The 27954-nt window shown below is 41.7% G+C and overlaps 1 protein-coding gene across 1 annotated transcript; it reads left to right on the top strand.

The window, feature by feature from the left end:
• Positions 1-29: 29 nt before the first annotated feature.
• On the top strand, positions 30-27954 carry SFTPC (surfactant protein C). Its single transcript, XM_085643978.1, has 6 exons — positions 30-174; positions 3461-3604; positions 9565-9702; positions 11813-11920; positions 21432-21579; positions 26621-27954. Exons 1-6 carry the CDS (start codon positions 133-135, stop codon positions 26710-26712), a joined length of 672 nt encoding a protein of 223 aa, XP_085500104.1. The 5' UTR covers positions 30-132; the 3' UTR covers positions 26713-27954.

Genomic DNA, 27954 nt, shown 5'->3' with positions numbered 1-27954 from the left:
AGCCTCTTGCCACACCTTCGAGTGGTTTCCTGGTGCACCTGCTATAAAAGGGGGTCGCCCAGGTAGAAGGCAGCACCCCTCCCTGAAGGCTGACGAGGACTGAGACCAGCAGAGAAGGACAGAGGCCAGAGGATGGAGACAGGCAGCAAGATCGACCTGGTGGAGTCCCCTCCAGTAAGTTGTCTCTTCTTTTTTATTGGGGCAGTTTATTTCATAGTTTAAAATACGTTCCTACTTTTGACCTATATACAGATTTCCTATATGTTTTTGCGTTCTGAATGTGAATACTCTTCGTCGGTCCACATCTATAGCCCGGGGTCACAGGGGACAGTAACACCAGCGTTGCCTCCCTGTGCTTGGTTGCCAACAGCGAACCACAAGATACTACGTCAGCACATCAACATAACGTCACTAGCTGCGCATCTTTGTACCTCGCCTTATGTTTTCCAGTCAGCGCATGCGCAGAGTCTTGACTGCATACAAATGTGTGCTTTTGCATGGGTCCTTCGTGTGTTTGTGGGCAGCTGAGTGGAAGAAGGCCCAGGGTGTGCAAGTTCCCTCGACCCAACACAAGTCCCTTCACTTTGCACCAGAGAGAACTCCTTCACAATTAGAACAAGCATCTGCAATGCAATAGGTCTCGCCTTTACACGAGTTTGAGCTATTGGCATTGTAAATGACAATGCCTTTTATTTGTGTTTTGGTTTTTAAAACATAAATAAAAGGCATGTCATTTACAATGCCAATAGCTTAAAATCTTGCAAATGCGAGACCCATTGCATTCCAAAGGCTTGAAGGCATCGCTGAGTTGTCCCCTTCTGTCTCCATGGTCCCTTATGAGTCCCCCATTTAAATAAACAAGGCATGGTCACAAGTGCACAGGACCCCCTGCAGTAAGAGAAACTCATTAAAGAAAATAGTGCTTACAGACTAAAGAAGAGTACCCTGTAACAACCGAAATAAAAGGGCCAGTCCTCATGGGAGGTTACAAATGAAGACCAGGCGGTACTAGGCAAGGACTAACAAGCCTAATAACAAATCATAAACCAGCATTTAAGAAGGACAGTGGCACAAGCCAAGGACAAATATGGGCAGAGTGTGGGCGGGGCTTCAAGTACATACTCCAATACAGCATGGCTTGCAGAGCAGCGCATGCGCTGCCCAAACTCGACGTAAAAATGGTGGTCTTCATCGATGAGGATTCTAGCGATCATTTAGGTATAAGCACAGGCCAGGACAAACGCAGGCTCCTGCAGCTTGGGGGTGATAGGGCTACCCCTTCAAGGGTACCCGATAGTTCAGAGGGCCACCATTCAGCCAAGGCCAATGAATATCTGTAAGGTATGCGAAACTCATCTGATCTGAGGAGGGGAGTTTGGGGGGGGGCATAATCTTCCATTACAACACTGTGCACAGGTGATTAATCGAGTCAACTTTCTCTAATGTGCCCTTTTGCTATTTCTATGAATCTGGAAAATTGCACAACCCTGGTGTGCCCTGTGAAGGACTCTTCATGGAATATGTTCTCTCTCCTCCAGCGGGGGCCCGTACTCCTCAGCAGCCTGGCATGCACAGCAGTGGGTTGCCATATCATACTGGTTAAAAACAGATCTGAAATAGCTCATTCCTTCGTGTAACGGTCTTTTATGAACCTGTTTTTCTTGGCACTCCTCAGAGGATGGTTAGGGAAGAGGAACTTGAAATGCCGTCTCACGTTCACAAACGCACCAGTTGGAAGCTTGCCAATTTAACCCTGAAAGCTTACGAACTGAGCAAATTACTGAATTTCAAGGGATTCTTAAAGACTTCTAGAGCTCATGGGAAGCTGCGATTGGCGCAGATTTACAGGGGTATTCGCATGCGTAAATGTTTACGCATACAGAAATGTCGCGAGTCTCTGTCTGCTTCTGGAAATGAAAGACAAACCTTCATTTGCACTTTTCAACTTGTATGTTTTTTTTATCTGTATGGAGAAAATATTTTCTCTTCAGGAAAAGCTTTTCCTCTAAACCCATCTTAGGGGTCTTCCCTTCCCATTCCCACTCTAGATTTGGCCTTGCTTTTTCTTTTAATAGAATTATATCTCCGACCAGATCCAAGTTCGCAAGAGGTTGTGAATACACACAAACTTGCTAGCTTGAAGGTGCTCACCTACTTTGGCAGGTAGCCCCGCCCTGAAAACCCACAGGTTAGCAGACTCACTCACATGGAGACATCAGCCAGATGGGTGGAATTTTAAGTGTGGGTAAATCCATTTATGGGGGCAGATTCTTGTTTTGTGACCCACTGACATCAATCGCAGTTGCGATGATGGTATTTTATCATGTATTTCTGTGCTCTCTTCTAATGCAAAGAGCTTCTCTTCTTGTTGTATTCAGGGAAAGGGACCAACTCCTCTGGAGCTAAAGGGGCAAAAGGCCATCAAAATAAAGCAAAAGAAAACCTTTCGTTATTTTCTGCTGTGTTCCTTTATTTCTGTCTCAACACCGACTCTTCTCTCTAATCCCCGTCATGGTGAGGGTGCTTTGTTTGATGCAAATACTCTCCACCACACGCTCCTTACCTCCAATGGGAAAAAGAGCTAGAAACGGATGGTCGGAGTTTGTGTTTCCAGAAGGGGAAGGAAGGTAAGCTTCGGGCACCACCTAATGGTGTCAATAAATTACTGCAAAAGGCCAGAAATCTGTCTATTTCAGTTAAAGCAGAGCTCCCTAGGGAATAACTTTCTTTGTTGCTTGGCGCATTGAAAATCCTTGCATCGTTCATGGAAAAAGTCCCATCCTTTCACCCTTTAAAAAAATCCCATACCCCAAAAGGCTTGCACACGATCACTCTCAAAAACATTGTCAACCCACTAACAAATTCCACCGCTGTTAGCTTAACATTTACTGAGCCTTTAAAGGGCTATGCATGGATGAGTGAGGTGGTCCATGAACAAAGTCGTTAATAGTCATCATTTCACGATGCCTCTTGCATTTGATTTACTTATGTTGAATGGAGAATACATATTGATGCTTTGCATACATTAAGTGCAATGCAGAAAAATAAGTACCTGAACTAATATGAAGCTGCCGTAAAACAATTTGAGCACATTTCCTGTGTATGAGAATTTTAGGGGATTCAAAACCAAGAGCTGTGGTCTAGCCCATTAGGTCTCTGAGCAGAAATTATGTATTGCAAGAATTAGCAACCATATTCTTCACGTTTTGCTATGTGAGCAGGGATTACCCAGACCGTGGATCCGACTTCCTGGACTCCTTTAGGCCCTGTGTGACTGTATTAAAGAAACACTTTGGCACATTTGAAAAAGTTGAAAAATTGCTTGCTCTCATTCTTATCCGCTTGATCTCATTCAAATGGCACAGACCGACTCAACGTTGTTTGAAGACACCAAACATTTTCTGTTTCCTGAAGGATGCTCTGGTTCTGTTTCTAAAACTCTCCGCTTGTCTCTCCCTAGGTTTATTCCATCTCTCCCAGAGGTTGGACACCTGAGAAGAAGAAGAAGTTTGTGATTATCTCTGTGGTGGTTGTCGTCCTGTCTCTGATTCTGGTGGCGGCAATCCTCATTGGAGTCAAAATGACTCAGGACCACACTGAGAAGGTGAGTACCCCAGATAATCTCTTGCTCGAATATAAGACCCTCTGTAATGAATTTTGATGCCAGTTTAGCCTGGCTTCCGAGGAACAAATGTCAAACGCCACTGAGAGCTTCATTGAGAGTTTGGCAGCCAGGGATAAGACTGAGGAGTGGCATGTGCATCAGTATTTAGTTTTTTCTGGCTCCGCCATGTACATCATGGTTGTCTAAGGCAGAAAACAATGCAAACGTGTCCCACCCCACCCCATGCGGTGAGATGAAACTCTCAGCACTCTTAGGATATTAGTTGTTATTTTCCAAAGACTGAGCATAACCGTCAGGGTCTATCTTCAGAAAAAAGAAAAACAAAATGGCTGATAAGTCCCACATGCCACCATGTTTTTGCACACATGTTGTGATTGTGTTTTTCAGTGTAATAGCCTCCAACATGGAAGCTGGAGCTGCTTTGACCACATAAACATAACTTGTTGATCATGCGTAAACCTCTAGACTTGTCGTGGTGACCGTGGCTGATCCAGCAGAGATGGTGTTTCTCTTCCCAGTTGCTTAGTGGGAGTATCATCAAATGTTGAAGCACTATGGGACTTATTTAGAGGTGTGCAGAAGGGGACGTCCTCCACACAACGATCACTACGTGTCCTGTGTACTTCGAGAAGCCACTTCATTTCCAACATTGGAGCCTTTGCTGTATCTGCCATAAGAAGCCCTGCTCTGGTGGTCCATCCACCGCAGGCCTGCAATGCTGTGTTCAGCCATGGAACGCATGACAGTCAAAAACAAGAACAAGCATTGGCAATGCCAATAGGTCTGGCTTTAAAGGAATCTTTGTTAATGTGAAGCATTGCAAGTGAATATCATGAGCATACATATGTTTTTGTTTGGAAGTATAACTAAAATAATATTGATGTGAGTTAAAAGGTCAATTCATAGTTGCACTGTCAAGCCAGACCTAAAAATCGACGTAGGTTAATGACTGCCCTCTTCCCATGTGTGCTGGTGCTGGACAAAGAAACCATAAATTATCCAGTTAACTAAGGCAGTTTAATAGCATACCAGGGTGTGTGCCCTTGAAAGTTCAAGCTTAAGCAGGCGCATAAATAAATAAATGATCACAGCTGTGTGGGAGGGCAGCCCTGTTTTTGTGGAAACACAAAACTTCTGCCCAATCAAAACATGTATTCCAGGCTCCCAACATGTGGGCGGAGCCAAAGCCCCTCTCTAGTGATCCTCACATAATTGTCTGGCGACAACTGCGCTGAAAAGCAACAATGAATCACATGTTGGGAGAGAACCCATGGCACATCAGAGACTCTGCTCTTTCGCTCTGCAGAAACATACCGCTCCTTGAGCATTTGTTTGGCGTGTAACACAGAAAGATACTGACTCGGCTAACATGATACACAGCTCTCCATTATCACAGAAAATGCCATGTGATTAAACAACCAGCTGCACCAGTGACAGCCTCTACATTTTGCAGCCAATGACTGATCGGGATGATGCCCCGATAGCGCAGTGGTTTGGCGCCTCACTGACATGCTAGTCTTTCATAATAATTTCAGTCCCAGCAATGCCATCCCTTTGGAAGTAATCCCAACTATGAAAAAATAACTTAAGGTATTGTTTTTCCAATGAAAAACACAAAAGCATGCCTCTGAGCAAAGTTTTAGTCCAGCAAATGTTAAATATAGTGGTAGAACATTCCAGATAAACTTCGCATACCAAAAGCCCGGTGGAATCTAAGACCCAAGTAACACACCTGATTAACTGTTTTAAAAGGGTGCTCCCAGACATAAAGGAAGTCCTGGAGGCCCCACTTGTGGGGATATATTTTGAAAACATAGGCCAGGAAGTTGGAAATTGTAAACACAGCTGCAAAAACGGTATGTTTACTGAAGTACTGCTAAGCTTTTTTGTGTAATGTATTTAAGAACTATATACCAGAGAAATAAGGTGAGTATATAAAAAAGACACACCCCCTTTGGCCTACCAGACCCCCTCCACCTCCAAGATGTAAATCAACTTTCATATCGTACTTTAAAGCTCTGCTTATCCATTCATCTCCTGTTTGCTCCTATTGATCCTGCCCACCATTGTCTCTCGCTCCTTCTGATCCCTTCGGGCACGCCAGCCCTCCGCAGTCTACTGGCTCTCCATGGCCTCTAGATACCCGGAGCTAGCCTGTCCGCACAGTGATCAGGCAAGAACACCTCCTATGTGGTTGCTAGCTACTAACAACAACGCACACTGTTTAAATAACAAACTCGGTATCCCGGAAATTCCATGTACTGGGGTGTTTTCCTATCCCACCCCATGCAGAGTCTCTCTACCAAAATGATTTGACGATACATTCCTCAACAGTTTCAGAACACAGCTTGTTCCTCACAAATGAAAGATACACACTCTCCTCCCTAAACAAGTACCACCAAAGCAATAGGTCTCACCTCTGGGACGTATTGACTTTGCCAATGGTTTTAGCCATGACTCATAGTTTAAAGAAAAAAAGCTTATGACGCAGTGGGCCATGTCATTTTGCAGACACTCGTCTACAAAATGCCGGAGCAGCTTTTTTATTAGTTACTAATCCATCTTGGCTTAGTAACTAAAAAGAAAACAGAAAGACACGAAAGTAAGTTTGATTTTCTTCTTTATAGAGAGTGGAGGGGGCAAGACAGGGAGAGCAGCAATGGTGAGGGACGCGAAATGGGGCGTCTCGGGTGTGGGTGGAAGCAACATGGGGAAAGAGGCAGAAGCAATACAGCGGCGTGGGTGGGACGGAAGCAAAATAAGAGGCACGGGTGGGGGAAGTAACATGGGGGCACAGGTAGTGGGATCAAATGAAAGACTGCAACATGGAGCTAGCGGGGAGAAAACATGAGCAAGAAGGCACTAGAGGGAAGTAGGGGAGAAGTGCACAGTTGAGCGGAGCATGGAGCACACAGGGGAGGAGAGAGGCACTCGAGGGAGGCAGTTGGAAAACATGTTTGCTCTCATGGAGGGTTTAAACAAAAAGAAAAAAGTAGCACCGGAAAAAGTGAGCAGTGGAAGTACACAGTAATGGGGATCATCTCCAAGGGAGCTCTAAGGGAGCATCAAACACAAAATGAGGAAGGAGAGTGAAGGTAAACTGTTGACTGGGCAGCCCACTAGGCTTTCCCACCTGGCACTACAGTACAGACAGTGCCCATAGATTAACTATGAAGCGTTGTTGCTGATTGGTTTTTTTTTTACGTTTAAACTGTGAAAACTGAAATCTATTGATCCCTGTAATCTGGGTTTGAGAGTTTTATTGTTTCTTGTCTTTAATGTTGTTTGGCCCTGCAGTGAAATTAACATATACTTTTCTCTGAAAAAGGGTTACTGCTCGGTGCAAATGAATACCCTTCTTTCTTTCTTATAATAATCCAAGATCTCACATTGTTGTTCAGAGATTGGACACACACACTTGTATGTGCAGCAGTTACCTTTCAGTTTTAAGGAAGCCATTCCTTTATCATCTTTGATAAAGAAATAGTTTTTTTACGTTTAAATAATATTTTTTTATTTTTGGCTCCTCTTTGAGTTTTGATTCAAGTACATTTTCGATCATGGCGTTAGATCTTGTTATCCCAGCCAAAAGGGCTGCTACAGCCCTGAAGACACAATATAACAAGCATTGGCATAGCCAATAGGTCTCGCCTTTGGGACCTTATAAGTGTTTAGCCATGCAACAGTTGCATAACTAAATACTTATAAGTTAAAGTGATCACGATCGGGATCACGATCAAACATGAAAGCGGCCGTGAAAGTGAAAGTAATTGCGGTAAAGCGCGACACGCGCGCCCGCGCACATGCACTGTAGCTCTAGGCTGGCCTGGTAGCACTTTTTGGAGCCCTCTCAATGAGTCTCGCCAGACCAGTGCATGCGCTGGGTCAGGCGAGACCTAAAAAAAGAGGGCTTCCTTGCGCATAAGACCGAGGGAGCCAGAGCTACTGCAGGCTCTCAGAGGCTTGGAAAAAGCCAGCCAGGTCCAGAACATACACATGGAGGAAGACCAGGTACAAGAGAGGTCCCTACATTGTCTGGACCATCTCCAGGTGTACTCACTGTCCAGCTCACAACTAGTTATTCTCTGGGTTAGATGTCGCGGCATGGATTGTAAGGATGGGAAAGCAGAGAGGGAGAGCTGAAACTGCAATTGGCTTATACGACTCTGAAGGAGAATACAATTATTTGCCAAGGACAGTACTTGAAGAGGACTCATGGAAGAATTTGACTTCCATTTATCTAATTAATATTGATACTTTGTTGTTCCTTGGCATCTTTTTGCATTTTAACTTCAAAAATGAATTGCACCTAACTGAATCCAATTTTTACCAATTTTGGTGTTGTTTCATCTGTTAAAATCTCGGTTTGGGTACTTTATTGTTTGATCTCCTGACTTTAACATTGTTTAGTGCTACTGTAAGTGCACTTTTTTTATTGGCCTACAACTTTAGTTTGGTCGATCAATCTGCACCCATCTTTCTAAAGAAGACAGCTGACCAATTTGAGAAACTAAGGGTCTGATTACAACCCTGGCGGATGGGATACTCCATCACAAACGTTATAGATTTCCCGTCCGCTGTATCACAAGTTCTATAGGATATAAAGGAATTGTAATACGACGAACAGGATATCCCTCACGTTTTTCACAGATTATCCTATGCGCCAAGATCGTAATCAGGCCCTAAGAATATTTGCACTGATTTTGGGGGAAGGTTGGTTTTGTCTCGTGTAAACACAGGTTATTTGTGGAGGTGAGTGGGGTGGGGAGCACCAAAAGAAAAATGGAATTTCAGATTTTAATTATTACTTCAAGCAAAATCAGCTGACCAGTTTCACCACAAATCATCTTGAAGTTAGAGATGACTCCAATTCATAAAACGTTTTCTGACGAACTATTGAGGAGCAAAAATGGATTATAAATATGTTGTCCTTTACCTTGAAATTCTCAAATCTTTATCCCATCCAATTGCGTGCCATTTTTCGGGATACAAATGAGCTTTTTGTTGTAAGGTTCATTGATCCCAGCTGGAGGTCCTCTGAAAGTCAACGGTGGCAGCATCAAATGCTCTGCTGGCGGCGCGTACACCTTGTCCATGTCTTTGGTGAACAGTAATGGTGACCAAGGATGGCAACATGGTGATATATTGAGCTCCCCTACTGTTGCTTTGTATTTAAGATTGTAGTAGGTCCTCAAAGTGATGCTACGTTGCACTTGTGACATTTTGTACTACTTTTGGTTTGGTCAATTAACACAAAATGTTGACAGTTTCATCTGATACAAACAGGTTCTATTATGCCCAGTGTCTACCGCCTCTTACAGTTTCAATGTGCATGAGGCTGTATTCCATACCCTCGTCCACTCCCAATCAGCGTTGCGGCAAGGCGGCTCTAATCAAGAAACCTGGGGAAACGTAGCAGTGTGGGAATGTTGAGTAAGAGGTTTAGAAATTTAGTATCATCAATCAAGATTTAATGATTGAAAAGCAAGTACTGGGTGTGTGGTGTTGCTGTTTTAGTTATGATAGACCTAAATTGAATGACCAGAAGCTACTAAATTGTCTAGAAAAAAATCTCACAGTTCGTTCAGACGAGCTTCCAGCAAAGAAGAAACAGCAGCAAGAAATACTCTGTCCAAGTGGATGAACTTCCAGCTTCTGTGAAAAAACTCACCCTTAATGCCATGTGATTTATGATATTAAAAAGTTGTAATTGCTTGTGAAAAAGTTCTAAACTCATTTTCTGAAAGTTTCACAGTTTCTACGTTTTGAAGCGTCATAACTAATTTTAAAACAAATGTGTGCCTTTTTGTAAAATATTTCACGGTGCCGCTTGCAGTGCTGGCTGTACAACTTTACTCCTACTTATCATAGTCATTCTTCAAAGAAAAATATTTGCTTAGCTTAAACCTTTACCTTAATTAGGTCCTTTATAATTTCAGATTTTTCAGATGACTGTTAAAAACCCAGATGGCAGCGAATCCCAACAGATGGCCACAGTCAACAAGCAGGAAAATGTGGTGACATTTTACGTAACCGGACAAAACTCCTCATCCACCGTTCTTTATGACTACGCCAATGTAAGTCCAGATAGCTTTCCCTCTTACCAGGAGGGTCTTATGGCGACGAGGATCTAAAATACCCATACTGCTACCTTATAATTGGTAGTTTGTTGCTTTAATTCAGGCCTGGGACTGGGAGGATTACAGCTGCTCCGTGATACAGAATCTCTTCTGGTGCCTAAACCGTGGCACCCTGGCTGTTTGCTGGCTTACCATACACTGCGGTATTGGGGTTCAGTGGGTGTGCACTAAGAAATAAGTTGAAATAAGAGTCGACGAAGTATTGATGAATTTTCGGCTCCCAGCTCTAAATTGCCCACAAATTGCCAGGTGGGAGGACTGAGGCAGTGTTCCCCCCAATTTCAAAACAAAAATAAAATATTGGACAATGTCGACACTCGAAAATGTTTGCCCTTACCTTCCTCAGCCTCTAGGGGGCATCACCGTCACTGACCATTTTTCAGTCTCCTGTCAGAGGGTGACGCTGCTCTCTGACTCCCTCTCCAAGGTCTAGGTTGGGGCCTCTGTACCTCTCACACTCATATATTACTTACACTGGCGCTATGAAATTATTAAGTTATAGTTTGGTAGGGCTAGTTTCCATGGTTCCATAAGAAAGGCATTTATTGTTTTCTTAGCAACTTTATAATTTTCAACCATCTGATGAATCAGCACAAAACTTTCCCCCCCAAAAAGTTCATCCAGTTTGGGTCTTTGAAACAGAAATATTGGCTGAACAGAACTATAGAACTTGAATCAAAGGTAAAACTTTACTCAAGGAGTGTGCTTTTCTTGGTTTCATGTAAATATTAAAGCAATAAAAGCTCCTCGTTCGACAAGGAACCCTTTAGCTCCTGTTGTCTATTTCGAGTCCACGGTACCACATTTTGATCTGGGAGCTCATTAATACAGGCTCCATGAATAAAAAAGACAGCTGGGCTACTGGTCAGGACTTGCAGTCAACCCTAGTTACGAATGTTTGAAGGGGTTGGCAATCGCCATTTTCTTTTCTTTAAAACTTTGCTAAGGTTCGTAGAGTAATGTGAACTAAAGTATCATGCGTGATTTCATCAGTGATGTCATCAGTGATATCATCAATGAGGTCATTTGAAATGTCATGACTGATGTAATAAATTATGTCACTTAACTTGTAGAACTATGTAATATGTGAGGCCGTAAGTAGTGCATGAAGCCGGTGTAAAGTTATGGTTAATGTACTGAACAATAACTGGGAAATCTGAGTGTTTTTTAGGTTTTGCTTTGTAACTATAACTGCATATTGACAGTGCAGATTTTTATATATATATATATATATATATATACATATATATATATATATATATATACATGTATTTATAAAGGGTCAGAAGGTTTACAGGATATATAGGATATAAACACAGATACCCACAGGTGGTGTAAGGATGAAGGATCTTTGTATATTTTGCAGGACAACCAACAGTGGGCATATTATCAAGCACAGCGTTAAAATTATCGCCGCTTTAGCGGCAGAAAACTGCTGCTAAAGCGGCGATAATGGGCTTGATAATATGCCTCAGAGAATTCCCATAGAAGCCCATGTTCACACCAGAACATGGGCTTCTATGGGAATTCTCAAGGGCATATTATCAAGCCCATTATCGCTGCTTTAGCGGCAGTTTTCTGCCGCTAAAGCGGCGATGATTTTAACGCCGTGCTTGATAATATGCCCCAGTGAATTTTACAGCTTTTACAGATTAAACAATAAGTAACACAAGGCTATTTAGAAACAAAAGGCATTCCATGAGTAGGTTTGTATGAAATGGCAAATTCTATTCTTCTTTGAAATGACTATTTAACAATTTTGGTGAAATGGTTTCCCAATAAACGTATTTGTAAAAATGTTCCCTAAAATATCACATACAACTGAATTATCAGCGCCCAGAAATGAGAAAGTCCTATGCTTAATTTCTGTAATGGACGTCAATGACAAAAAGCAATAGAGATACCAACTCTTCTTCAGCCGAGTACCTTCTACCTGTGTGGACTATCCCCACTTGTAATGTATGTATAGGAGAGGTAGCAGAAATATAAAAACTACCCCAGGAAGTCATCATGTCTTTAACCACAATGTTCCCTTCACTTTTTACAGAGCCTGATCTGCGTCCGCATGAACTCTGAAGTCTGCTACCTCACCAAAATGAGCAAGAGCAACATCCCCAGCCTAGATGCTATTAGCAAGAGCTTTCAAGACCTGCATGTGAGTACTGTAGCTTAAATACCTACATCATGGATGCTGATGGGTCCCTTGAGGAGCTAGAGTTGTACCTTTGAGGTGGTTTAAAGGCTGTGGAATCTGAACCTATATTTCAGCTGCACACTGTGAATGATCTACCTTTTGAAAATTGATAAAACTAAGGGTCTTATTTAGATTTTGGTGGAAGAAACATTCCATCAAAACATGGGGGATATCCCGTCCACTATATTGGAAGTGCTGCGCACTTGTAATACAGTGGACGGGACATCTGCTACGTTTGTCATGGGGTATCCCCTCTACCAAACTCTAAATAAAGCCCTAGCAGAGGGGACCTTATGCCCAGAGTCTACACAGTGTCTTATCACCCTGTATAGTCAAGAAACATCAAGAATAGATTCATCTACCAGGTATGTGCATCGATAATATTTATTTTGTATGCAAGTAGCTGGTGCCAGAGGAAACATTGTAATAGCTGAAGTTGAGATGTGTTCTTCTTTCCGAATGCATGGTATATTAGCGCATCTACAGTCAAAGGTAGAAAAACCCAATATGAGGAAAAAAAGGGTAACATGACCACCCTTTTTTTTGTTCAGTACCTTTCAATTATATGATATCTGAGAATGCAGAACATCTGTCCAAGGGCTAATATCTCAAGTAAGTTGTTGTAAATGATGATAATAATCCAGTAGAAATAACAAGTAGTTTATTGAGAAGCAGCACAGCAACCAAGACACAACTAGTCAGTACGGCAGGAACAATGCAACTGCCCTCAGTGCCTGACAGTGTCTCCAATGTTCCATATGGAACAGGAATGTTATTCATAAGATGCCATGGTGCAGATACATTACATAAAATAAAATAAACAAGCATTGCAAATGTAAATACAACATATCTCCCTTTTTTCAACAAAACAAAGTGAGAAACAATAACATAAAATAAAAATACATAGGTTATTCATCATAAAATCTTTTTGGGGGAAATCTAACACAAACAGAACTTTTGACTCTTGAAGCCACCGTATCGTTAAAATGTACCATAGGAGGATCATCTGCTTGTTTGGATATGTTAGAACATTTTGCAACACGTTTGACATTCCATAACCTACCATCTTGGGTTATGACACTGTTGTCAAAAACTCTTACAATTTCAGAACACTTCATGGTGAGACCAGGTTTTTTGATTCTGACCCAATCACCCCTATTGAAATTATGCGACTTAGTTTTCCACTTACTGTCATACCAGCTTTTGGTCTTAATTAGTTTGGATCCAACCCTTTCTTTAACTCCAATTACCATGGGGTCAGAAAATGACTTGTATCTGCATCTCTCTTTAAACCACCATGGACATATCTTAGATGCAGGATCTATGCCTTTTAGAAGCCGGAAAGGACTGACTTCTGTAGAAGTGTGGGGCGTAATGCGGTACAACCATAATTTTTCTCTCAAAAAATGTCTCCAATTTCCACCCATTTTAAGACCATGTGAAACATAACACTCTATTAAAACGTTCCAACAGGCCATTCTCATGTGGTTCATAAACAGAGACTGTATAATGTTTGATATTGTGAATTTTAAAAAAAACTCCATTTCATTTGAAGTGAGTTGTACTCCATTATCAGTTACAAGTGTGGCAGGACACCCTTCTCTGGAAAAAACTTCTTTAAAAAACTCAATAACTAAGCTGGTAGAAGCACTTGATGAAAACTTCACTTCAGGCCACTTGGAGTGATAGTCCACCAAGACAAACGCATAACGAGAATCATGTGGTAAGCACATGAAAGGACCAGAGATGTCAAAAGCAATTTTCTTCCATGGTTCAGTGGGCCATTCAGTACTCTTTAATGGAGGAATATTAACCTTCATCATTTTCTCACTTCCCATACACACTTCACATTCTCTGACCATGCGATCAACCATGCGGTCTAACCCTGGCCCCCAAAAGTAATTTCTGACCAAACGTTTCATAGCTGACCTGCCAGGATGAGATTTATGCGCCAAATCCAGAATAATTTTCTGGATACCAAACGGGGGTACACACTTACCATTGTTAAACATGAGTACACCTTCTAGTTCTAAAATGTCAGAGACTCTATACATTGGCATAAATTCTTCTGCCAAATAATTTTTATCCGGCCATCCTTCCAAAATGTACCCTTTGACAGTTTGCCAGGTGAAATCTTGCTTCTCGCACAACATCCAACTCTCTTCGGAAATGTCTTCAAATGTGCCAGCCACCACATCCTGAATAGTTGTGATTACTTCAGAATCATCACCCTCACTATTCCCAACAACCTGACAAGGAAGTCTGGACTTAAAGACTGCCATGACATTTTTCTTTCCAGGAACAAACTCTGGTCTGAAACAGTATTCCTGCAATCTTGAAGTAAGTCTAGCAATGTGAGCTGTGGCATTCCAGCCACTACCAGGTGAAAGTATGTTTACTATCGGCTTGTGGTCAGTTCTTAAAACAAACTTGTTTCCCCATATATAATTTCGGTAATGCTCAATAGCCCAAACACAAGCTAACAATTCTTTTTCTATCACTGCATATTTATGTTCAGTGTCATTTAGGGTGCGGGAAGCAAAACACACATTCCATTCATCCTTCCCACATCTTTGTGATAAAACTCCTCCAATCCCATACAAGCTTGCATCAACTGTAATGATGCATTCTTTATACATGCAAAAAGGTTTGAGTGTGGAAGCTTTAAGAATTTCAGACTTGATGAATTCAAATGTTTGTTGCTGCTCCAAACCCCATTCAAACACAGCCTTAAGTCATAATAATTTCCTTAGAGGTTCCATTTTGGATGCAAAATTGTCAACAAACTTACTATAGTATTCACACATTCCAGTGAAAGATAGTAACTGCTCTTTGTTCATAGGAAGAGGAGCATTAACAATACCTTCTACATTAGACTTCTTGGGTACCACCCCTCACTAGATAGAGTGTGGCCCAAGTATTCGACTGAAAATTTAAACATTTTACATTTATTTGCCTTAAGGGTTAAACCACTACTTCTTAACCTTTCACATACTTCAATTAGATGTTTGAAATGTTTGTCCTCATTTTTTGAAAATATCAATGTCATCCTGGAAACATTTTACAAATTTATCAAGATCCCTAAAAATATTAAACATGACTTTTTGAAATACAGATGCCGCGGAGGCCAACCCAAACGGCATTCTGGTGAACTGATACAAACCTTGGGGAGTAATAAAGGCTGTGAGTGGTTTGGAAAAAACGTTTGCACCCTCCAACATGGAAACAACCTCATTTATGTTAGGAAGAGGATGACAATCTATGACAATTCCAGCGTTAAGTGCCCTAAGGTCAACACATACCCTCAATTTTTTGTCTGGTTTTCTTACCAAAACAATGGGAGAAACCCATTCAGCTGAATCTATGGGTTCAATAATACTTTCCGACACTGAGTCATCTAACATGTTTTTAAGCTCTTCTCTGACATTTATAGGTACACCTCTTAATTTTTGTTTCACATGAGTGACATCTCTTTTAAGTTTTTTTTATGAGAAATATCTTTTAATTTACCTAGAGTATCTGAAAACACATCAGAGAAGTTTTTTTTTAACGTGGTTTCCTTTTCCGTAGAAATGCTATTCTAATGCACATCCTCGTCAAGTAACACAGGTACGATTGAGCGAGGGTTTAGGATAATACCCAACTTCCATTGGTCCCTCCATCCTAAAACATTAATTCCTTTGACAGCAGTATATCATTTAATGCATGTTTTCCTAGTTTTTAAAGAGAGATTCACATCAAAATAACCAAGCATATCTATTCTGGACCCATCATAACTTTGTGCAATTATGTCAGATTGTAACATATTAGAAAGTGGTAGTACATTACTAAGTTTTTCCTGAAAATATTCATTTGAAATAATAGTTTACGGAGATCCGGAATCAGCCATTAGATCCAATAATACGCCAGAAATCTCAACTACACACATAGGGGATCTCTTACATTGGTTGGCATCAGCATCACTTATGCTAGAAATGTCTTCATATATCGAGACAACAACACCTTTGTTTTGTTCTGTGCATCCACAAGAATTAAATTTGTGCAGGGTGTCATTTGCTTCAGACATGGAAGATACTTTACCTTGTACCGTGACATTGCTCCTTCTTATATCCCTACACGTGGAAGCAAAATGACCTATTCTTCCACATTTCCTACACTCTTTGTTAATTGCTGGGCAACCTCCATAGGAGGCTAAATGTAATCTACTACCACACCTGTAGCACGTTCCTGTTCTCTCATTTCTCTCAAATTTCTTTTGGCTACCATAATTAGGAGTGCGATGAGAATTTTGTCCTGGAAAAGTGTGCTCATTTTGTTTTGTTCTGGAAATAGAATGGTCATTTGTTGTGTTTCTGGACGCTTGACTACACATATTTCATTGGATGCTTCTGTTTTATTGATAGTGGTGTTTTTAAGGGTCAGCATCCATTTTTCAGATTGTTCCAAGGCTTTTGCTGTGGAAAATCTCTTCCATTCGTTGCAAGGCTTCTTTATACGCATTAAACCCTTCACCTTTTCCTTCTAATGGAGGAACTTGAGGTAAAGCCCTGAACACTATCTGACCCTCCAATCCCAGACAATGCAAAAAAGTACTTTTTTTTCTTTCTGCTCCCATACGTTCCCCATCAATAGCTTTCATATAATTTAGAAATTCTTCTTTCCATCGTGTCCAAGGTATTGGTGAATCACCATTGTTCTGAAGAAACTTGTCAGGTGGGTCAAATTGCATATTGTTTGCTTGGATGAGTAAAGCACACAGAGTGACAAAAGGCAGTACAATATAGGTATCCCACAATTTTGTGTAAATATATGTATTAATATATATATATTATTTTTTATATATATATATTAATAACAAAAAAATACATATATATATGAACGTAGAAGTTGAAATACCTCACAGTTGTGTGATAATAAAGATGAAAAGTAACTAAATTCCTGTCAAACAATATTCCTCAAGATACGGATAATAGTTGTATAATTGAAATGACAAATTGACTAAAGTGTATGGACTCTATTGCTGCAGACTTCAATCTATTTTGTCATAGTCCATCTAAATGTCACAATTCTCTTTTGGTATCCCCTTCGGGTATGTACAGTTAACCACAGTCTTTTGAATAATAATAAAAAAAAAAAAAATTTATGAAGAAAAAAAAAAGAGTGAAAATGCTCTTACTTTAATAATTATGAAGTGCGCGAAGAATCTGTTCTCATTGAAAACCGAACCAGTTTCATGTGCCCGGAGAGTGTTCTTGTCATGAGCTGTTACTATGGGAACCGTGCAGCCATTACAAGAACCAAGGAAACCATGGCCGTGACGTAGCGCGTCCCTGCGACATAGCGCGTTACGGTGTTACGTGGTGACGTGCCAATGATGAGGTAGACGGTTCCAAGAAGGAATTCAGCAGACGCTCTTCCGACGAGAGGAATCGAATACTCAAACGGCAAAATTCCACAATAGTGGCACGCGTCAGCACGTCAGCAAAGGTATTTAGTTTTAAAAGTTACTTGCACTGCAAATGTTTCCAAACGAGGGCAGACTAAAAACAAGTAAAATTCAATAACTGGCGCTGTAGACATCTTCCAAAAATCGGGCTTTCACGGAGTGGCACAGTCTCTGAATGGTTCCATCAAAGAAGGCTGTAAATGGGTCCGTCTTAGAATATAGGGTCACAGAACACACAACACCTGTGCTGCTGAAAAAATGGTTGGTAAGGTGTTCTTCATCCCATCCAGGTCGTCACCATTGTTGTAAATGATGATAATAACCCAGTAGAAATAACAAGTAGTTTATTGAGAAGCAGCACAGCAACCAAGACACAACTGGTCAGTACGGCAGGAACAATGCAACTGCCCTCAGTACCTGACAGTGTCTCCAATGTTCCATATGGAACAGGAATGTTAATCATAAGATGCCATGGTGCAGATACATTACATAAAATAAACTAAAGAAGCATTGCAAATGTAAATACAACATAAGTCAAAGAAATGAAGAGTAACTCAGTACAGCCACGTCAAAAAGTATGGACTTAAACTCAATTACCTTGTGGATAATGCCTGATGGAAGATGTGTTCTAGAGGTCAACAGATAGCATGGATATCAAGTTGTAGCACCCCTGGCTGGTCCTTTGCTACATGTGGCAAACCCCTTGCTACTTAAGGTTTCAGGAAGACTGCAGCAGGATCAGAAAGTAAACTGGCTTTGTGCACATTGTGCAAACAGGAGGCTGTTCAGGGTCTAAAGGTGGGACACGGCATTTGGCCTGCAATTGGAGACGGGTGATCAAAGGATGAGTGGTCACTTCCAGTATCCCGAATATATTGATGAAGTTATACTCATGCCATGCAGGAGAGTTGGGTAACAGGGTGGTAGTTATCAATCGAATTTGATGATCATAAAATGGCTAGACAGTCATAGAAGGCCATGGGAAGAGCAAGGGCAATGGTAGAGAGCAAAATGAGAGACCCCGTATTAAAAGAGGAAGGATTTTATGATACCATTGTAAATCTCACTAAAAGCACCAGATTGGAATCAGTGGCACAGCAAAGGCGACATTATACCTAATGCAAGCAAGAGAAGATGGCAAGCTTCTCAGATTTGGGCAGTAAAAGAAACCCGTAATCAGGATGTCTTTCCAAGTCACAGTATGCGCTTGCATCTTACAATTTGCTAGAAGGTGGCACCATTAAAGGGGCATCTCCCTCGTCCTACCATATCTAAGTGGGATCAACCGCACCTGCATTGGCAATCATTGATCTGATCCCGACTCTGAAGGAGATGTCATCTCATTGACAAAGTGGAAGCTGAACCAGTGTGATAGCCTCCAACTTCTCAATGTGTGCATTTAGCGTCTTGGAAGCAGGCAGTGATACAAGGGATTATTGCAGGCAATTCACAAATGGCCATGATTTGTTCTGAAAACAGCGCCTGTCCCGTCGAAGGATAGGCGCTCTTTCTTTTTATTGAAGGCATTCAGTGAATGCGAATGCAGGGAGAGGTTCTTCTACTCCTCACAGGGAGATAGTCACGCAGAGTAAACAGTTGGTGTATGAAAACAAAAGCTGCTTCCGAGAGTCTGTTTTACATTTCTAAACTGATAAAATGCTGGATGATGATAGAGATGATTTCTGTGACCTACCAGAGCAAGGGTGATCTCAAAGGGAGACTACTCTTAGTGTAGGTACAGGCAAACTACTGTTGGCTAGACTAACAACGAGTTATGAAGTAATAGGCAGGTACTGGACAACAAAAGGCCCTACACCCAGGGAAGAGATTAACCATGGTCAAACAACTTCAGGCATGAATTCCACCTACAGTTGTTAATATTTGTCCCAACCAATCTTGAAGATGGCCTATTATTGAAATGAATGTCTCATTGGCTGAATCACTGAATTCCAAGGCTAGACATCTGCTTGAATAACATCCATGACACACACACAGGATCTGAATGAGCAAAACAATAAAGGTTCAAGAGGAAGACTGAAGTAAAATGCTTTAAAAGAATGGATTGTCAGAGTAGCCCATCCCTTGCTGGTTCCTTGAATACTAGTGAGAATCATATTTTCTTACAAAATGTTATAAGAGTTATGGACAAACCAAACAACATTAGTAATATGAAGACAGTCGTTTAAAAAGGGGGTAAGCCTCACTTATGAAGTCCTGATGACGAGCAAGCCCTGAAAGAGAACTTAATCTAGGTTAGAGTGAAGTCACACAAGTCCCTAACCATCTGAGTCTATAAAAATACTTCAACTGTTATATGTAACTAATTGATAGGGGAATGTTTTTACCCATAAATGAGGTAAATTCAGGAAAATATCAGAGATTGGAAGAATGGTTGGATGAATGATAGTAACACAAGATGGAAGGAATACAACATAGGTGGCTCAGCAGCCGGCATTCTTCATTGTGTTTCAACTGCTGAAATATCATTATGGTGGAGTTAACAATAGAAAATCTACACTTGTTTGATATTTGTATTGCATTTATCTCAAGGGATGATATCGTAACATACAACGGCAGCTGGGACCAAGCCAGGAGAGTTCCAAGCTGAGATTTTTGGGCTTACATTGGGGATTAGGCAAGGGATTGACTGAGTGTGGCCTAACTGTGACTTTCTTCCCAGAGGAAAGATTGTCGTGGAAGCTTTGACATCCCTGCAATTACTATTACAGAGAAGAACATGAAAATCCATTTATTCTAGACTGCCTTGAAACCTCTCCGGCGTAGGCTTGAAGTTACCAGATCAAAATGACAAGTTAATTTCATATGTGTGCTTTGCAAGTAGCCAGATATGTTACTCCTATCGTACTAAAAATTGGCTACTAAACCGCAGAATCAAAGGATGATCAAAGATTGAGTCCTAAGAATAAATCCCATCCGATAAAGATAATAATTGTTGACTTTAGAGCTTCAGTCTTTTGGACCAGCATTACAGTAACAAAGATGAGCAGGGGAAGAAATTGTGGGTATTTCTCTGGCCCATTAACAACTTGCACACGAGGTGAACATGAAAAGTAATTTCATGAGTATACAATTAGCTGGAGATCTTCAATTTGGGTGAAAATTGAAAGATCCGCCTGATAGATAACCTTGTTACTGAAAGATCTACAACATTTACTCTGCACCCAAGGGTCTGCAGTAGATGCAGTGCTAATGACTACGTACTTGTAATTATTGGGGATCAGTAGAGGGCGATCAACTTCGAAGTTGTCTGCTGCATTGAAAGTGATAAAAATCCATTTGTTTAGTGTGGGTCTAGGAAGCAAATGACTAAACTACCCAATATAGGAGATCTAACTTCCGGCATTGGCATTAGTAAAATTAACACAATTGCTGGGGTGGGGCGCCTTGACCCTCAAGAGGTCTATGCCAATATTATTGCAGATGATCTACTGTTTCTTGAAGCCTTCTTAAATACAGGTGCCCCGTTTGTTGCTATGCTTGCCGCATATAACAAAAATGGCTGATACTATAGCCAGGCGCCTCATGAGACCCTCGTGTGGATCTAGCGGTAAGAGGGTGTAAATCATAGACAAATGTTGTAATTGTAATGGAACAATTTCTCAGTGAAGGTAGTGTAGTTGATGGCTACGTTGTTTCCTCGTAAGCTGAGGTCAGACTTTTTATCCTGGTTTTTGCACTTCACCAAAAATGAACCATGGCCAACTTCACACATTGAGATGCATTTAAAATAGCCCTGGAGAGCATGCTACTGTGCTCTCCCTCTGTAATAGATTATGCTTTGTTTTGTGCAGTGAGTGAGTTTGTGGTTTTGTTTTATTGTTGTTGCCTACCTCGAATTCCACATACACAAAAAGGAGAGAATGCGATGTAATTGCTAGGAAATGATAAAGCATGTTGGGATGATGAAAATGTTGTGCGTTGTTTTAAATCTAATATAATGTCCTAACTGCCCTTTTCCAACTTCCCATCTTCCCTCCACCAATGTGTCTTCATCTTTACAAACAGTCCACTTCTGGTGGCAGCGCAGGCTCGGAGGGAGCCACCGTCTCCTACACCGTGCAGAAAGAGCCGGTGGCAGACCGCTCAGTTTTGGGACACAACATCAATGTGCTCTGCAGCAAAGTGCCCATCTTGTGGGCACTGGAAAGCACAGGTAAGGGTGATCTGACGATGATCATTTGATTCATTGCAGCTTGTTATCTGTTGTGTTACTCAGTGTTATTATACTAAGTTATGATGATTTGGTTAGTGCTGCTTTTCATCCATTTGGGTGTCCAGGCGCTGGAGCAGGTGTATAAGCATTGGACTGAGGTTGTTGGGAGACAGCTGAGGAGTATTAGTCAAAGAACCAGGAATTTAAACCGTGAGGAGAAGGCCCTGATGTGTAGAGGGAGGTTATTCCAGGTCTTGGGTGTGATTTAGGAGAATGCTAGACCTCCTGTTCTGCTTTTGTTGATGTGGAAGGTGGGTGTGAGGGAACGTGAGGCTGAGCCCGGTTTCTGGTGGGTTGGAGGAAGAGAAAGGTGATTGTTAACATTCGTAGGTCCAATGTTGTGCAGTGCCTTGTATGCGTGTGTAAGGAGTTTGAATTGGCAGCATTTATATCTGACAGCCAGAGGGGAAACAGTCTAAACCACGTAGTCAGTACAACGCATGGCTGAACAACCCAGGAACCTCTAAACCCAGGAACCTCTAAACCACGTATGTGCCTTTACCACGCATTTGCGTGGTTTAGACGTCCGTGGTAGTTAGCGCTCTACTCTGCGGGTCGGAAGTGAGCTGGTGAGTAGATCTGGTAGCTGGGTTGAAAGATAGCTGGTAAGTACGCTTTATTTTTAGGGTGGGAGATTAGGGGTGTCGGGGGAAGTTTTGTGGGCTGCGGGTGGATTGTGGGTAGTTTTGTGGGCTGGGGTGAGTCGGGGTAGTTTTGTGGGCTGGGGTGGGTCAGGGTAGTTTTGTGGGCTTTGTTTTTAGGCTTGGGGGCTGGGCGGTAGTTTTGTGGGCTGGGTGGTGTGTCGGGGTAGTTTGGCGGGATGGGTCGGGATAGTTTAGGGCTCCGGGCGTGGGGCTGGGATGTTTTTTAAATATGGGGTCAAGGTTTTATGGTTGAGGGTGGGAAGGAGTTTTTTAGGTCTGGGGTCAAAGATTTAGGGCTCAGGGCGGGGGTTTTAGGACTCCGGGTGGGTTTTAGGGCTCAGGGCACATGGGGCTGGGGTCTTTCTAGGCCTGGGGTGGGATTTGTTGTTAGGGCTGGTGTTCGCTTTTAGGAGTTAGGGCAAGGGGCTGGGATACTTTTAGGGCTGAGTTCGGGGTAGAACTCAAGGCAGGTATATGGGTTTTAGGACTCATGGTGGGTGCTAGAGCATAATCTTAACCACACATATGATTTTACCAATTATGCCATTACAACTAAATGTGTTGTAAAGGCATGCGTGGTAAAAACCATGTGTGGTTAGGATGCGGTAGTTATTAAGATCGCGTTGGCATGCGTTGTTAGGGAATTCGTAGTTTCAACATACAACCGAGCCATAGCCCTCTGAGATGTGGTGTAATGTGGGTGTGTTGTGGGAGGTCTAGGATGAGTCTTTCTAAAGTGTTCTGGATGGTGTGTAGTTGGTGAAGGAGATGGTTGAGAATTCCAGTGTACAGTGAATTGCCGTAGTCTAATCAGCTTGGGATGAGGACTTGTGTGATGGTGCGTTTGGTGCTTTGGGGTAGCCACTTGAAGATTGTGAGGAGCATGTGGAATATTTTGAAGCAGGAGGAACTGTACGAGTTGATCTGTGTCATCATGCTGAGCTTGTCATCAAGAAAGATTCCCAGGTTTCTTGTGTGGTTGGTTGGTGTGGGTGTGAGTCCAGGCACTGATGACCACGTCTCTGTCCTGGTCATGGCCTTGTAGCCCTGTAGGGAGCCTGAAGGGTGCCTTTTCACATGGATGGAGGGTCCTGTAGATGAAGTGGAGAGAGAGGTAGAACAATGGGATATATGGGTGAGAGGAGGATTGTGAGGATGTTGTGAGAGAGATAAGTGAGCCAGGAGATCAAAGGTGATATAGAGTGAGCGTGCAAAGAGGTAGGCAAGAGAGGTCAGAGGGAGAGCATGGAGGACAGAATGAGAGTGGTGCGAGTGGCGGTGATCTGTGGTGATCAATTAATCAATCAATCAGGATTTATAAAGCGCGGCAAATCACCTGTAAGGGTCTCATGGTGCTGGAGTTGCTAGCTGCTTCGCTGAGAAAATAGTGAAAAACGAGACATTAGCAGGAGAAAGCACTCAGAAAAGAGGGGGAGAGGAAGGAGAAAGCAGTGAAAATGAGGTGAAAGCAGTCGGAAAAAGGGAGAGGAAGGAGCTAAATACGAGTTAAAAGCAGAAAAAACACTCTGAAAAACGGGGAGGAAGCATGACGGTGCAGCAGCATGGGAGAGCTAGGCCTGGGTCCTGCTTAGTGGGGTCGCGCTGTGGCCTCCATTCTGTAGGATCTGGGGGGGAGGAGGGGCACTGGGAGGTGGGAGGTGGGGCTAGGCAGGAGGCCGCAAAAAGTGCAGCAGGCGGGAGAGGCAAATTAGGGGAAAAAACAAGGAGAAGCTGTGAAAAACGAGGGAAAAGGAGTAGAGAACACTCATAAAAATAGGGGAAAGGGAGGAGAAATCAGTAAAAAATTAGACAAAAGTTGGAAAAACAGCGGGGAAGAAGGAAAAGGAAGAAAAAAAATGAGTCAAAAACAGGAAAAATGGGGAGGAAACAGGGCGGTGCAGCAGCACGGGCAAGTTAGGCCTTGGGCTATGTTAGAGGTGGGCTTTGGAGGAGAGAAGCTACAGAAATAGTGAGGAACAGGACCATTGTGACAGGTGGGAGTGGAGATCAGTGTCTCTATCAGAGGGATAAAGGTCCAAATACGAAATATGGCAGAGGTCTGCTTGGTCCCATCCAGGAATCTCCTGTAGCAAGAGACTGTCCATGTGCTTGCAACTTGTGTGTGTGTGTATGTTCGCACTCATGCATGCAAAGGAGGACCTGTATGTGTGAGCACACGTGCATGCAAAGGGGATGTGTGTGTGTATGTAAGTGCATGGACGTGTGTGTTTGGATGGAAGTTTGCATATGTCTGGTGCAGGGAAGCAAATGGGCATCTGATGACCAATGCAGATGGTGACAGTGGGTAAGTATTTGTTGTCTGTACCTGGAAATGTGATGGTGGTACCTAGCACCATAATGGATGTGGATGAGCATATCCGGCCATAACTTGGTAATATTCGCTATGCTAGTCCTGGAAATATTTCAGAATGGGTTGTAGAACAGAATATCGAGCGGTAAATATCATTTTACCACAGTTTCAAGGTCTTAATATCAAAGACAAAAATATTGAAGAGGTAGGTGTATATATAGGCAAGTATAGCTATACTATTCTTAACCCCACATCTCTGTACCTTGAAAAAAATCATATATATATATGTATATATATATATATACATAAATATATACACTTATATATGTATGTCTATATATATATATTAAGAAAATACATGTATGTGAAGTTAAAGTACAGTAAACATATACTTACCTATATGTACTTACCTGTCAATATTTGTATCTTTGCTATTCAGGCCTCAATATTGTGGTAAAATTATATTTACCTTTTGATCGGCCAGACCCCCTCCTTTCAGCATGTGTTATCTGTATTGGGGCCTTAAATATGAGAACCTAGGCATACGATGGTGAAAAAAAATGATTTTATGACGGTTTTTCAACATATTGTGGCATTACCAGGACATGTGTTGATCGGATCTGGGCCTTATGTTGAATATATTTGACTTAAAATGGCAGAACTATGGAGAAGTTTGGTAATGCAACGACAGTGCTAGCGTTTACGTGGCATGGCTTAAGATGTCAGTACCGAATGGTATGTTTTGGGGAGGGACACCTTGGTGTTCTTTGGTGAACATCATATTAATGTTAAGGAACGAATGCTAGGACAACAAACAGCCAGGATTTTATAACTCCATTTTGCAAATTTCAAAACTGGTGGTAGCTCCAAACACTGTCAGGTGTTCGCAGATGTTGCTTGAGACCATGCATGGTCTGCATATTCTGCTTGATGAACTTTCTACGTTTCGGGCTAAGCTGAGAGCAAAACTCCTCGTGGATGATTACATCAAAAGGAGCACTTTTGGGATTCCCCCACTAATACCTTCTCCACCATCACCACCTTTTCCAGGCAAAATTTAGTTGCTAAACATCTTTTTAAGTTTGATGCAGCTCTTTTAATTGGGGCAAACTTGCAAGTCTCCCAAATGAGTTTTTATCCTTAATAAACCTTTTTTTTTTTTAAAGTTAACCGCTTGTTGCAGACAGCAGTTAACCGTGAGCAACATGCTCATGCTGCAGCAACTCATATGTGATCGATAAATTAAATACGCAATAAGAATACCAGCTACATTGTCAGCATCCCTCATTGACACATATACCCTATGGATCCTGCATGAACATAGCTAGAAAGAAACAGTAACATTGCTAGATGGCCCATACAGATGTGCTATAGTCTGTCTAAAGGGCCACTAATACATGGCACTCATGTTTATTGTACTGCTGTCTCCAAACAGGAGTGCAATTCAGACCACTAGCCCTTTATATTAAACGAGAAGTCCTCTGATGTTACACTTAATGGACCACTTGACTCAATGAAAATCTCTTATATAAAAAGTTGAGTATTAACAAACAGGGGGGTGTTATTTGTTCTGTCAGGTTATTTCTGAGCGCTCTCTTTATTTACGTTCTCGTGTGAGCTTAAAAATATATCTGAAACGGTGCCACAGGAGAGGGAGAAATACCCCTAAACCCTCTAGTGGTGGGCCACGGCCCACTATACAAACAGAACACCCTCGCTTTTCTTCAGTTGTTTTGTTATATGGATTTGTTTTGAAACAATATGCTATTACGCATTATACACTGAATTTAACGTGTGCACAGTTTGTGTTCTGTCCAAAAAGTTGAGTATGCACGAGGGACATATACGATGACCAGTTCACAGCAATACTTAGTCATGGTCAATGGTATAACACAACATACAAGTGTCTTAAATGTTTAATAAATCACTGTACATTTATTTGTGCCAACTTCTTTAAGATATATATGTGATGCAATTTGGAAGCCATTATTGCTTATTGGTTTAAGAGTATTTAATTTCTTTGCAGGTTCTCAGTCGCGATCATTTTGCTTTAATGCGTACATCTGCTACAACACTGCGTATGGCCGTATCTGCGGTAATTACCGCAGATGCAGATAAAATGCATCAGATTTGCTTCTTCTCTACTGTCAATTTGTTTGGTGAGCGGCGTCCGGGATTCTACCATTTAATCCAATCAAGACAATCATGGGAAAAAGACTCTTCAAGACACCTCTTGGGATTTTGGAGGAGGTAATATTGCCATAAGGTTGCGGAACGATCTTCTATCGAAGACATCCAAGTTTTCAAGCGTTAACTAGGCCAAGCCTTCTTCAGTGACTTGCCTCCACTTAGTAACTGGCCTTATGCAGTCTCCAACCTGTATCAAGAAACTGTAGTTCCTGGACATGTCTGTAAGATTATATCTACAGTAATTAACTATTAATATCTGTACGTTAGGTCTTTCACCTCCACTTTGGAAACAGTGTATTTCTTAAATAAGAGAAAAGCACTCATGCATTCATGTCAGTAAACCCAACTAAACCGTTTTAAATGTTACGTTTTTTTTTTTTTAATAAATGCTTCAAGAACAGGATAGACCCAGAGATGATGCACACTTTTCTGCTCTTGTAAAGTTTTATCCTGGTACCCCCTGCCATTTGGAGCATTGAATTTGTTCTGTTAAGAGATCATAGCTGCACACATTGCAGGATGGTGCACACATCTAACGTTAGAGCAAAGGCTACAAACAGCTTGACTCTCAAACATTGACTCTCCCAAGAGCATGACATTCGGTGTTTTCAGGGTGATACCATTGACGTGAGTGAAGGTCCATCATTTAAAGGAGGGTTATGCAGGTCTGTGACTAGGGTGATAAGGATGCGAAAACTTAGGTGGATAATAAGGTGAATGTCTTGCAGTGCCTCTCATAGATCCTCCTTTTGCCCACAACAAAGCAGCCCTCAAGTGCTCGTTTATGGGCTAAAATGTGCAGTATACAGAGTGCAGTCTTATGTTGAAATATCAGGGCTTTTCTGTCTTCCAAATCAAATAAGTCCTGTTTGATGTATTACAAATCATAGAGCAGAGCTAAGAACTGAGTGTGACTGCGTATGTGAAGGGTTGTGTTTCTGCAATACTTATTGAATCTTCGATTTGCCATTGTGATCTTATTATCGAGATGTTTGATTAGATTTGTGAACTGCCTGTTTGATCACCATATACCGCTGTCTTTAATGATTGGTTTGCTTGATTTCACCACAGTCATGTTAGATTCATGTTGGCATGGACCACAATCGTTGAATAAAGAAACATTTCCTGGTGATCATTTTTTTGTATACCAATAAATACCTAGATTTATTA

Source organism: Triturus cristatus, chromosome 3_1, assembly GCF_964204655.1.
Source record: "Triturus cristatus chromosome 3_1, aTriCri1.1, whole genome shotgun sequence".
Classification (NCBI taxonomy): domain Eukaryota; kingdom Metazoa; phylum Chordata; class Amphibia; order Caudata; family Salamandridae; genus Triturus; species Triturus cristatus.
Note: the sequence above shows the minus strand (reverse complement) of the source record. Positions and strands in the feature narration are given on the sequence as shown.